Source organism: Aotus nancymaae, unplaced genomic scaffold (genome assembly GCF_030222135.1).
Source record: "Aotus nancymaae isolate 86718 unplaced genomic scaffold, 86718_ANA_hifiasm-v0.15.2.pri h1tg000010l, whole genome shotgun sequence".
NCBI lineage: Eukaryota > Metazoa > Chordata > Mammalia > Primates > Aotidae > Aotus > Aotus nancymaae.
Window position 1 is genome coordinate 35,804,851 of NW_026988421.1, and position 13,399 is coordinate 35,818,249.

General features: G+C 39.6%; 1 protein-coding gene and 1 pseudogene across 1 annotated transcript in view; one reads left to right on the forward strand and one right to left on the reverse strand.

Moving 5' to 3' along the window:
• LOC135273997 (cytochrome P450 2C19-like) overlaps positions 1-13,399 on the reverse strand; it is a 72,786-nt gene that overhangs the window by 44,234 nt on the left and 15,153 nt on the right. The window contains exons 4-5 of the mRNA XM_064374091.1: positions 1,971-2,131; positions 632-808 (exon numbers count right to left, since the gene is read on the reverse strand). Of these exons, the coding sequence (XP_064230161.1) occupies positions 632-808; positions 1,971-2,131 (338 nt within the window). The remainder of the gene's footprint in view (positions 1-631; positions 809-1,970; positions 2,132-13,399) is intronic.
• On the forward strand, positions 5,300-6,778 carry LOC135273967 (tyrosine-protein phosphatase non-receptor type 11-like; annotated as a pseudogene).

The following is a 13,399-nucleotide window of genomic DNA, read 5'->3' on the forward strand; positions in this document are numbered from 1 at the left end:
TGCAGCTAGCTTGGTGTCTGCCCAAATGGCCACCAAGTTTTGTGCTTGAAACCCAGTGCTCTGGTAGTATAGGCACCTTAGAGAATCTCCTGGTCTGTGAGTTGCGAAGACCATGGAAAAAGTGTAGTGTATGAGCTAGATAGCACCATCTCTCATGGCAGTGTCCCACAAGGCTTCCCTTGGCTAGGGGTGGGAGTTCCTTGACCCCTTGTGCTTCCCAGGTAAGGCAACACCCCATCCTGCTTCTGCTCACCCTCCTTAGGCTGCACCCACTGTCTAACCAGTCCCAGTGAGATGAACCAGGTACCTCAGTTAGAGATGCAGAGATCGCCTGCCTTCTGTGTTGATCTTGCTGGAATCTGCAGACTGGAGCTGTTCCTATTTGGCCATCTTTATTGTTTGGGTAGATTATTTTTATGTAAACAATTTTGTCTATGTACTCTAATTATTTAACAATTTAATTTTATATTTTCCATGATGCTTACTGGATATTCATGTATACAATAAAAACTTAAAGTGCTTCTCTAGCAATTCTGCTTGACCAGTTAAACATCCCTAGTAAACACAGAACTAGTCAATGAATCACAAATATACAAGCAGTCACGTAACTAAGCTTTTGTTAACATTTTACCTTCTTCATTTTGATCAGGAAACAATCAATGAAGTCCCGAGGGTTGTTAATGTCTACTGATTCTTGGTGTTCTTTTACTTTCTCCAAAATAAAACTTTTTATCAAAGCAACGTTTTTAAGTAACTTGTTATGGGTTCCCGGGAAAAAATCAATGATAGGAGGAAAACTATTGCAGATCTAAGAGAAAACAATAATTTATTAAATTAAAAGCATTTAATAAAGGCATATATACCACATACCATGCTCTGGTTGTAAATTACAGCTACAAATATAAATAAAATATATTATATATCTTGATAGGGAAATTTTTTATTGTACATATGTAGTAATTCTCTGATAATAAAAGATTTGAGGAAGAAAATTTTGACCAGAAAATCAAAGATGATAATCATTTCCTAGACTCATACCTTCTTTTTTTTAGTATAAAAGTATCTTTATATTAACTCTCTTACTTTTTAAAACAATTCTTCTTACAATCTTGAATATAAGATAGTATAAATTAATACATTCACATTTTGTAGATAGCAGCATAGTTGTTAAGAGAGTTTGGACAATCTGATTAATAGTACAAAGCTAGTCCCTGCTTTGTTGATTTCTATCAAGCAGCCTCTGAAATGAAATCAGCATTTTAGAAGTAGGAGGGGCTCAAAGATACTTCAAATTCCAACTGTGTACCAGAGCAGTTAAATGACTTCTCTAATATTACACAATTATTATTTAGGTAGAGTATAAAATATGCCAATTCAGCACAGGGTAAAAGTGTGATGTCTGTTTATGGTTCATACACCATAAAACCAATAATTTTGTCATTCCTAACCCAGCTATCTCATCAGCTAGAATCCCAATTGAGATATCAAACACCCTGCCTTATTTGGTGTTTTTTGGCAGCGTCTATGGTCCCAATATTCTCCCTCCTTGAAGGAGATGATGTCTTTTAGATTAGGATATTTCTTCCACATAATATGACAAAGTGTGAATTGGAGAACAAGTTTTATGAGTAATGGAAGCTTCGAAAGTGCCTGGATGTACATGGAGTGATATGGGCATGCTTTTGGGCTGTCAACAAAGTACTTTATAAAAACAAGGCTTTGGAGTTGAGTGAAAATAACACTGATCAGGGAGCTAATGGGCTTAGAAGCCAAGCCTGTATTGGGGCATTTATTTCTTGTGCATAAAATAAAGGGATTGGGCATCTTTCCCAGATATTCACCCCATGGTTGTCTGGGTATGACTGTAGTATTCAAAAATGCACTTCAGAGCTTGGTTCATATAGAATTTTGGATTTGTCAGAAAAAAATAGCATAAGTGGTTTCTCAGGAAACAAAAATCTTGGCCTTACCTGGATCCAGGGGGTGCTCACAATCTTGATGTTTTCGTTCAACCTTCCCATCAAGTTAAGAAATTGCTGATCTTTATAATCAAAATGTTCGTGGAAAACAATGGAGCAGATCACATTGCAGGGAGCACAGCCCAGGAGGAAAGTGGGATCACAGGGTAAGGCTAAAGAATTAGAAACAATTTTAAAACACTATTAAACTTTAGATATAAAACACTTTGTTAACAGATAGTAATAGTTTAGACATTTTAAGCAATATCTTACCTACAAATTCCCTTAACAGCGAAAAAGTGCTCAGCTTGCATAAAATCAACACATCACTATGACATTAATCCCGAGTTGACCAATGACAACCTAGCTGGTTAAATAATGGTTGTCCAAATGCTAAATTTACATTCACAGCCTATTTGCCTTTACTTTGGGGAAAAAAAAAAGAGAGAGAGACTTTTTTAAAAACCTAGTAATTCAAGTTTCAGAGGAAATCACATCAGTCTGCAAAGTCTGTAGACAACAAGGCACTAGAGAGACTGTGGTGAATTCATGTATTTGAGGAAATAAATGTAAGAAGCAGAATGTTTTTTATGAGAAGGAAAAACAAATATGTCTAACAGAGATTAGTTTGCCAAAAAATTAAATGAAAACTTTTTATTTGAAATATAAATCCCAGGTAAGGCAAAAAAGAAAAAGTAAACTGATAAATGGAGTTTTTTGTTTCTTATTTAGTTTTTCAAAAATGAATTTTCTTGAGAACTAAATGCCCATCATCTCTAATCATTCTTCAAATTTAAGTAATTTGAAATTTGACATTGATTAGGCCAAGTCTATTATTTAATAGCTAAATAACTTAAATTATAGGAAAGGTTTTCTGGGTTGGTGGAGGATCTCTAAAATAAAGTTGTTGTATTCAAGTGATTGATAAACTTTGTATTTTTAAAAATTTTAAATTTTACTTTAAGTTCTGAGACACATGTGCAGAAGGTACAAGTTTGTTACACAGGTATATATGTGCCATGGTGGTTTACTGCACCTATGAATCTGTCATCTAGGTTTTAAGCCCCATGTGCATTAGGTATTTGTCCTAAAGCTCTCCCGCCTGTTGCCTCCCACCCCTTGACAGGCCCCAGTGTGTGATGCTCCCCTCCTTGTATCTGTGTGTTCTCATTGCTCAACTCTCACTTATGAGTAAGAACATGTTCTGTTTTATTTTCTGTTCTTGTGTTAGTTTGCTGAGAATGATGGTTTCCAGCTTTATCCATGTCCCTCAAAAGGACATGAACTCATCCTTTTTTATGGCTGCATAGTATTCCATAGCATATATATGCCATGTTTTCTTTATTCAGTCTATCATTGATGGGCATTTGGGTTGTTCCAAGCCTTTGCTATTGTAAATAGTACTGCAATAAACATACATGTGCTTGTGTCTTTAAAGTAGAATGATTTATAATTCTTTGAGCATATACCCAGTAATGGGATTGTTGGGTCCAATGGAATTTCATGTTCTAGATCCTTGAGGAATCATCACACTGTCTTCCACAATGGTTGAACTAATTTACATTCCCACCAACAGCATAAAAGTGTTCTTATTTCTCCACATTCTTGCCAGCATCTGTTGTTTCCTGACTTTTTAATTATAGCCATTGTAACTGGCATGAGATGGTATTTGTGGTTTTGATTTGCATTCTCTAATGGCCAGTGATAATGAGCTTTTTTTCATACATTTTTTGGCCAATTAAAGGTCTTCTTTTGAGAAGTGTCTGTTCATAACTTTCACCCACTTTTTGATGGGGATGTTTTTTTTTTCTTGTAAACTTGTTTAAGTTCCTTGTGGATTCTGGATGACAAAGATTCTTCTTTGTCAGATGGATAGATTGCAAAAATGTTCTTCAATTCTGTAGACTGCCTGTTCACTCTGATGATAGTTTCTATTGCTCTGCAGAAGCTCTTCAGTTTAGTTAGATCCCATTGGTCAGTTTTGAATTTTGTTGCCATTGCCTTTGGTGTTTTAGTCACAAAGTCTTTGTCCATGCCTATATCCTAAATGGTATTGCCTAAGTTTTCTTCTATGGTTTTTATGGTTTTAGGTCTTACACTAAGTCTCTACTCCATCTTGAGTTAATTTTTGTATAAGATGTAAGGAAGGGGTCCAGTTTCTGTTTTCTGCACATAGCTAGCCAGTTTTTCCAACACCATTTATTAAATAAGGAATCCTTTCCCCATTGCTTGCTTTTGTCAGGTTTGTTGAAGATAAGGTGGTTGTAGATGTGTGGTGTCACTTCTGAGGGCTCTGATCTGTTTATATATCTGTTTTTGCTATCAGTACCATGATGTTTTGGTTATTGTGGCCTTATAGTATAGTTTGAAGTCAGGTAGTGTGATGCCTTCAGCTTTGTTCTTTTTACTTAGGATTGTCTTCATTATACAGGCTTTTTTTTGCTTCACATGAAATTTAAAGTAGTTTTTTCAAAGTTCTGAGAAGAAAGTCTATGGTAGTTTTATGGGAATAGCATTGAACCTATAAATTACTTTAGGCAATATGGCCATTTTCACAATATTGATTCTTTCTATTCATAAGCATGGAATGTTTTTCCATCTGTTTGTGTCCTCTCTTATTTCCTTGAACAGTGGTTTGTAGCTCTCCTTGAAGAGGTCCTTCACATCCCTTATAAGTTGCATTCCTAGGTATTTTATTCTCTTTATAGTCATTTTGAATGAGAGTTCACTCATGATTTGTCTCTCTGCTTGTCTCTTATTGGTATATAGGAATGCTTGTGATATTTGTGCATTGATTTTGTGTCCTGAGACTTTATTAAAGTTGCTTATGAGCTTAAAGAATTTGGTGGCTGAATAGGGTTTTCTAAATATACAATTATATCATCTGCAAATAGACAATTTCACTTCCTTTCTTCCTATTTACATACCCTTCATTTCTTTCTCCTGCCTGATTGTTTTGGCCAGAACTTTCAATACACTGTTGAACAGGAGTGGTGAGAGAGGGCATCTTTGTCTTGTGCTGGTTTTCAAAGAAAATGCTTCCAGCTTTTGCCCATTCAATATGATATTGGCTATGGGCTTGTCATAAATAGCTCTTATTATTTTGAGATATTAAACTTTATATTTAAAGAGCTCCCAACGGGTGGAGAAGTGAGCTGGGCCTGGGGGCAGCTGCACAGTCTCCGGCATCCCCAGGCCTGGAGGCGGGGTTGTGCATGGCCAGCTGGCTCTGCCCTGCCTCCAGTCCTGAGCAAGCCTCCCTTGGGCCTACCTGATGTGACCAAGCCCAATGGAGCCTCAACAAGGAGGGATCCATTGCGGAGCCGGAGGGCAGGAGGGACATGCCATCATGGAGATTATTTCATCCAAATATCCCTGGTGTGGAGGCAGAAAACCTATTGTTGACAAGAGGAGTTGACGGCAGTTTTTGGCAAGGCCTAGTAAAAGTAATCCTGGAGGCCATGTGCGGTGGCTCAACCCTGTAATCCCAGCACTTTGGGAGGCCGAGGTGGATGGATCACGAGGTCAAGAGATAGAGACCATCCTGGTCAACATGGTGAAACCCCGTCTCTACTAATACAAAACATTAGCTGGGCATGGTGGTGCATGCCTGTAATCCCAGCTACTCAGGAGGCTGAGGCAGGAGAATTGCATGAACCCAGGAGGCGGAGGTTGCAGTGAGCCGAGATCACGCCATTGCACTCCAGTCTGGGTAACAAGAGTGAAACTCCGTCTCAAAAAAAAAAAAAAGTAATCCTGGAGACTTCACACTTTCCATTAGAAGAAATGGAGTTGTCACCCACATAAAGATTCAGGACATTGGTGATTATTATGACCTGTATGGAGGGGAGAAGTTTGTCACATTAGCTGAGTTGGTCCAGTATTACGTGGAACATCACGGGCAGTTAAAAGAGAAGAATGGAGATGTTACTGAGCTTAAATATCCTGTGAACTGTGCAGATCCTATCTCTGAAAGGTGGTTTTAAGGACACTTCTCTGGGAAAGAGGCAGAGAAACTATTAACTGAAAAAGGAAAGCATGGTAGCTTTCATGTAAAAGAGAGCCAGAGCCACCCTGTGCACACCAGTGATAACAAAGGGGAAGGCAATGACGGCAAGTCTAAAGTGACCCCATGTCATGATTTGCTGTCAGGAACTGAAATATGACATTGATAGAGGAGAATGGTTTGATTCTTTGACAGATCTTGTGGAATATTACAAGAAGAATACTATGGTGGAAACATTGTGTAGAGTACTACAACTCAAGCAGCCCCTTAATATGACTCATATAAATACTGTTGAAATAGAAAGCAGAGTTCGAAAACTAAGCAAATTAGCTGAGACCACAGATAAAGTCAAACAAGGCTTTTGGGAAGAATTTGAGATACTACAACAAGAGTGCAAACTTCTCTGCAGCTGAAAAGCGGATCAAAGGCAAGAAAACAAAAACAAAAATGGAAAAAAAACACCCTGCCCTTTGATCATACCAGGGTTGTCTTAAATGACGGTGATCCATTAGCTTGTTTCAGATTATATCAATGCAAATATCATAATGCCTCAATTTGCAACCAAGTGCAACAATTCAAACCCCAAAAAGAGTTACATTACGACAAAAGGCTGCCTGCAAAACATGGTGAATGACTTTTGGCAGATGGTGTTCCAAGAAATTTCTGAGTGATTGTCATAATAACAAAAGAAGTGGAGAGAGGATTGAGTAAATGTGTCAAATAATGGCCAGATGAGTATGCTTTTAAAGAATATGGGGTTGACTTCTGCCATGATGGCCAAATAGGAACAGCTCCGGAGTGTAGTTCCCAGTGAGAGCAATGCAGAAGGTGAGTGATCTCTGCATTTCCAACTGAGGTACCAGGTTGATCTCAATGGGACTGGTTGGACAGTGGGTGTAGCCCAAGCAGAGCAAACCAAGGCACTGTGGGGCACTGTCTCACTCAGCAAATGCAACGGCCCAGAGGACCTCCCCCCACCCAACAGAGGCCATCAGGGAGTTTTCCAGCCACTCTGGCACACCGGTTTGGATGCTGCACCTCTCCTGTGGTCTTTGCAGCCCACAGACCAGGAGATTCCCACCGGGCCAACAGGCATTGTGGGTTTCCATTGCAAATCTGGGCAGCTGATTCAGCCGGTGCCGTGAGTTTCCAGCACAAACGTGAGTGGCCATTTGGGCTGGGGTACGGAACACTTGTGAGACAGAGCTACCCATACCCCTGAGAGAAAGAGGGCTGAAGGTGATGAGCCAGGTGTTCTGGCTCAGTGGGTCCCACCCCCACAGTTACCAGCAAGCTGAATCCCACTGGCTTGGGATTTTGGCAGCCAGCACAGCAGTTTGAGCTCAGCCCGGGATGGTCAAGCTTGGTGGGGGGATGGGCATCTGCCATTACTGAAGCAGTCTGCCATTACTAAGGCAGTCCACCAATACTGAGGCAGTTCTAACCTTACCTGTGTAAACAAAAGCACAAGGAAGCTTACACAGAAGCTGGGTGGACCCTCAGGCACCGCAGCAATGCCTCTGCAGGCAGACTGTGACTAGACTCCCTCCTTGCTGGACAGGGCATCTCTGAAAAAATTAAGCATCCCATCAGGGACTTATAAACAAAGCCCAAATTTCCTGGTACAGAGCACCTGGGAAAAGGGGCAGTTGTTAGTTCCACTGAAGCAGATTTAAACGTCCCTGCCCAGCAGCACTGAAGGGACCAACGAAGCTTCCAACAAGGCACTTGAGCTCTGATAAGGGACAGACTGCCTCCTCAATTGGTTCCCTGACCCCCATATACCCAAAGAGACACCTCATACAGGAGAGCTCTGGCTAACATCTGGTGGGTACCTTTCTGGGATGAAGCTACCAGAGGCAGGAACAGGCAGGAATCCTTGCTGTTCTTCAGCCCCCACAGGTGACTCCCAGGTAAGCAGGGTCTGGAGTGGACCTCCAGCAATCCTGCAGCAGAGGGGCCTGACTGTTAGAAAGAAAACTGAAAAACAAAAAGAAATAGCTTCAACATCAACAGAAAGGACTTCCACTCAGAGATGCCATTCTAAAGTAACCAACTACAAAGACCAAAGGTAGATAAATCCACAAAGATGGGAAGAAAGCAGCACAAAAACATGAAATCACTAAAAACCAGAAAGCCTCTCATCCTCTAAGGGATCACAACTCCTCACCAGCAAGGGAGCAAGACAGGATAGAGAATGAGTTTGATGAATTGACCAAAGCAGGCTTCAGAAAGTGGGTAATAACAAACTTCTGTGAGCTAAAGGAAGATGTTCTAATGCAATGCAAAGAAACTAAGAACCTTGAAAAAAGATTTGACAAAATGCTAACAAGAATGGACAACTTAGAGAGGAATATAAGTGAATTGATGGAGCTGAAAAACACAACACGAGAAGTTCGCAAAGCATGTACAAGTTTCAACAGCCAAATTGACCAAGCAGAAGAAAGGATATCAGAGGTTGAAGACCAACTCAATGAAATAAAATGAGAAGGCAAGATTAGAGAAAAAAGGGTAAAAAGGAATGAACAAAGTCAACAAGAAATATGGGACTATGTGAAAAGACCTAATCTACGTTTGATAGGTGCACCTGAATGTGACAAAGAGAATGAATCCAAGCTGGAAAATACTCTGCAGGATATTATCCAGGAAAACTTCCCGAACCTAGCAAGGCAGGCCAATATTCAAGACCAGGAAATATAGAGACCACAAAGATATTCCTCAAGAAGAGCAACCCAAAGGCACATAATTGTCAGATTCACCAGGGTTGAAATGAAGGAGAAAATGCTAAGGGCAGCCAGAGAGAAAGGGTCGGGTTACCCACAAAGGAAAGCCCATCAGAATCACGGCAGATCTCTCAGCAGAAACCCTACAAGCCAGAAGAGAGTGGGGGCCGATATTCAACATCCTTAAAGAAAAGAACTTTCAACCCAGAATTTCATATCCAGCCAAACTAAGCTTCATAAGTCAAGGAAAAATAAAATTCTTTGTGATCAAGCAAGTACTCAGAGATTTCATCACCACCAGACCAGCTTTACAAGAGCTCCCGAAAGAGGCACTACACATAGAAAAGAACAACTAGTACCAGCCACTCCAAAAAAACACGAAATTGTAAAGAGCATCAACACAATGAAGAATCTGCATCAACCAACGGGAAAAACAGCCAGCTAGCATCAAAATGGCAGGATCAAATTCACACATAACAATATTAACCCTAAACATAAATGAACTAAATGCCCCAATCAAAAGACACAGGCTGGCAAATTGGATAAAAAGCCAAAACCCATCAGTGTGCTGTATCCAGGAAACTCATCTCACATGCAAGGATACAAAAAGGCTCAAAATAAAGGGATGGAGGAAGATTTACCAAGCAAATGGAGAGCAAAAAAAAATCAGGAGTTGCAATTCTCATCTCTGATAAAATAGACTTTAAAGCAACAAAGGTCAAAAGAGACAAAGAAGGACATTACATAATGGTAAAAGGATCAATGCAACAAGAAGAGCTAACGATCCTAAATATATATGCACCTAATACAGGAGCACCCAGATACATAAGGCAAGTTCTTAATGACTTACAAAGAGACTTAGACTCCCACACAATAATAGTGGGAGACTTCAACACACCATTGTCAATATTAGACAGATCAATGAGACAGAAAATTAACAAGGATATCCAGGACTTGAACTCAGACCTGGACCAAGTAAACCTAATAGACATTTACAGAACTCTCCACCCCAAATCCACAGAATATACATTCTTCTCAGCCCCACATCACACCTACTCTAAAATTAACCACATAATTGGAAGTAAATCACTCCTCAGCAAATGCAAAAGAACGGAAACCATAACAAACAGTCTCTCAGACCACAGTGCAATCAAGTTAGAACTCAGAATTCAGAAACCAACCCAGAACCGCACAGCTTCATGGAAACTGAAAAACTTTCTCTTGAACGTTGACTGGATAAACAATGAAATGAAGGCAGAAATAAAGATGTTCTTCGAAACCAACGAGAATGAAGACACCACATACCAGAATCTCTGGGACACATTTAAAGCAGTCTCTAGAGGAAAATATATAGCAGTAAGTGCCCACATGAGAAGAAAGGAGAAATTTAAAACTGACACCCTATCATCAAAATTGAAAGAGCTAGAGGAGCAAGATCAAAAAAACTCAAAACCTAGCAGAAGACAAGAAATAACTAAGATCAAATCAGAATTGAAGGAGATAGAGACACGAAAAACCCTTCAAAAAATCAATAAATCCAGGAGCTGGTTTTTTGAAAAGATCAACAAAATAGACAGACCACTAGCCAGATTAATAAAAAAAGAAAAGAGAGAATAACCAAATAGATGCAATAAAAAATGATAAAGGGGATATCACCACAGATTCCACTGAAATTCAAACCATCATCAGAGATTATTACAAATAACTCTATGCACATAAACTAGAAAACCTGGAGGAAATGGATAAATTCCTGGAGAGTTGCCTCCTCCCAAGCCTAAACCAGGAAGAAGTCAAAACCCTGAATAGACCAATAACAAGGTCTGAAGTCGAGGCAGCAATTAAGAGTCTACTACCCAAAAAAAAGCCCAGGTCCAGATGGGTTCACAGCCGAATTCTACCAGACATACAAAGAGGAACTGGTACCATTCCCTCTGAAACTATTCCAAACAATACAAAAAGAGGGAATCCTTCCCAAATCATTTTATGAGACCAACATAATCCTGATACCAAAACCCAGTAGAGACTCAAAAAGAAAAGAAAACTACAGGCCAATATCCATGATGAACATAAATGCAAAAATCTTCAATAAAATACTGGCAAGCTGATTACAACAGCACATCAAAAAGCTTATCCACCATGATCAAGTAGGATTCATCCCGGGGATGCAAGGCTGGTTCAACATACACAAGTGTATAAATGTAATTCACCACATAAACAGAACCAAAGACAAAAACCACAGGATTATCTCAATTGATTCAGAAAAGGCCTTCGACAAAATTCAACAGCCCTTTATGCTAAAACCCCTCAATAAACTAGGTATCGATGGGACGTATCTCAAAATAATAAAAGCTATTTACGACAAACCAACAGCCAACTGAATGGGAAAAAACTGGAAGCATTCCCTTTGAAATCTGGCACTAGACAAGGATGCACTCTCTCACCACTCCTATTCAATATAGTACTGGAAGTTCTAGACAGAGCAATCAGGCAAGAAAAAGAAATAAAGGGTATTCAATTAGGAAAGAAGGAAGTCAAATGGTCTCTATTTGCAGAGGACATGATTGTATATCTAGAAGACCCCATCGTCTCAGCCCAAAATCTCCAGAAACTGATAAGCAACTTCAGCAAAGTCTCAGGATACTAAATCAATGTGCAAAAATCACAAGCATTCCTATACAACAAGAACAGACTTAAAGAGAGCCAAATCAAGAACGAACTGCCATTCACAATTGCTACAAAGAGAATAAAATACCTAGGAATACAACTAACAAGGAACATAAAGGACCTCTTCAAGGAGAACTACAAACCACTGCTCAACGAAATAAGAGAGGACACAAACAGATGGAGAAACCTTCCATGTTCATGGTTAGGAAGAATCAATATCGTGAAAATGGCCATACTGCCCAAAGTAATTTACAGATTCAATGCTATCCCCATCAAACTACCAATGACCTTCTTCACAGAACTGGAAAAAAACACCTTAAACTTCATATGGAATCAAAAGAGAGCCCGCATAGCCAAGTCAATTCTAAGCAAAAAGAACAAAGCAGGTGGTATCACACTACTGGACTTCAAACTCTACTACAAGGCTACGGTAATCAAAGCAGCATGGTACTGGTACCAAAACAGAGATATAGACCAATGGAACAGAACAGAGGTGTTGGAGGCAACACAACATATCTACAACCATCTGATCTTTGATAAACCTGATAAAAACAAGCAATGAGGAAAGGATTCCCTGTTTAATAAATGGTGTTGGGAAAACTGGCTAGCCATATGCAGAAAGCAGAAACTGGACCCCTTTCTTACACTTACACCTTACACTAAAATTAACTCCAGATGGATTAAAATTTAGTGAAACCTTACACTAAAATTGACTCCAGATGGATTAAAGACTTAAACATAAGACGTAACACCATAAAAACCCTAGAAGAAAATCTAGGCAAAACCATTCAGGACATAGGCATAGGCAAGGACTTCATGATCAAAACAGCAAAAGCATTGGCAGCAAAAGCCAAAATAGACAAATGGGACCTAATCAAACTCCACAGCTTCTGCATGGCGAAAGAAACAGTAAATAGAGTGAATCAGCAACCAACAGAATGGGAAAAAATTTTTGCAGCCTACCCATCTGACAAAGGGCTGACATCCAGAATTTACAATGAAATAAAACAGATTTACAAGAAAAAAAACAAACAAGCCCATTCAAAAATGGGCGAAAGATATGAACAGATACTTTATAAAAGAAGACATACATGCCAACAAGCATATGAAAAAATGCTCATCATCACTGGTCATTAGAGAAATGCAAATCAAAACTACATTGAGATACCATCTCACGTCAGTTAGAACCGCGATCATTAAAAAATCTGGAGACAACAGATGCTGGAGAGGATGTGGAGAAATAGGAACACTTTTACACTGTTGGTGGGAGTGTAAAGTAGTTCAACCACTGTGGAAAACAGTGTGGCGATTCCTCAAGGACCTAGAAATAGAAATTCCATTTGACCCAGCAATCCCATTACTGGGCATATATCCAAAGGATTATAAATCATTCTACTATAAGGACACATGCACACGAATGTTCATTGCAGCACAGTTTACAACAGCAAAGACCTGGAACCAGCCCAAATGCCCATCGATGATGGACTGGACAGGAAAAATGTGGCACATATACACCATGGAATATTATGCAGCCATTAAAAACGAGGAGTTCACATCCTTCGTAGGGACATGGATGAACCTGGAAAACATCATTCTCAGCAAACTGACACAAGAACACAAAATCAAACACCACATGTTCTCACTCATAGGCGGGTGTTGAACAAGGAGAACACATGGACACAGGGAGGGGAGCACTATACACGGGGGTCTGTTGGGGGGAGGGGGGATAGCGGGGGTTGGGGAGTTGGGGAGGGATAGCATGGGGAGAAATGCCAGATATAGGTGAAGGGGAGGGAGGCAGCAAATCATACTGCCACGTATGCACCTATGCAACAACCTTGCATGTTTTTCACATGTACCCCAAAACCTAAAATGCAATAAATAAAATAAAATAAAATAAAATAAAAAAAGAATGTTTATGTGAAGACAGAATTTGGATTTTGAAGGCTTGCATTGTGGCTGACTACCTTTTGATAAGCAAAATTTGAAACTATTTAAAGATGTGTTTTAATTCAACAATATCTGCTTCCCAATTACTTATTTCCTCA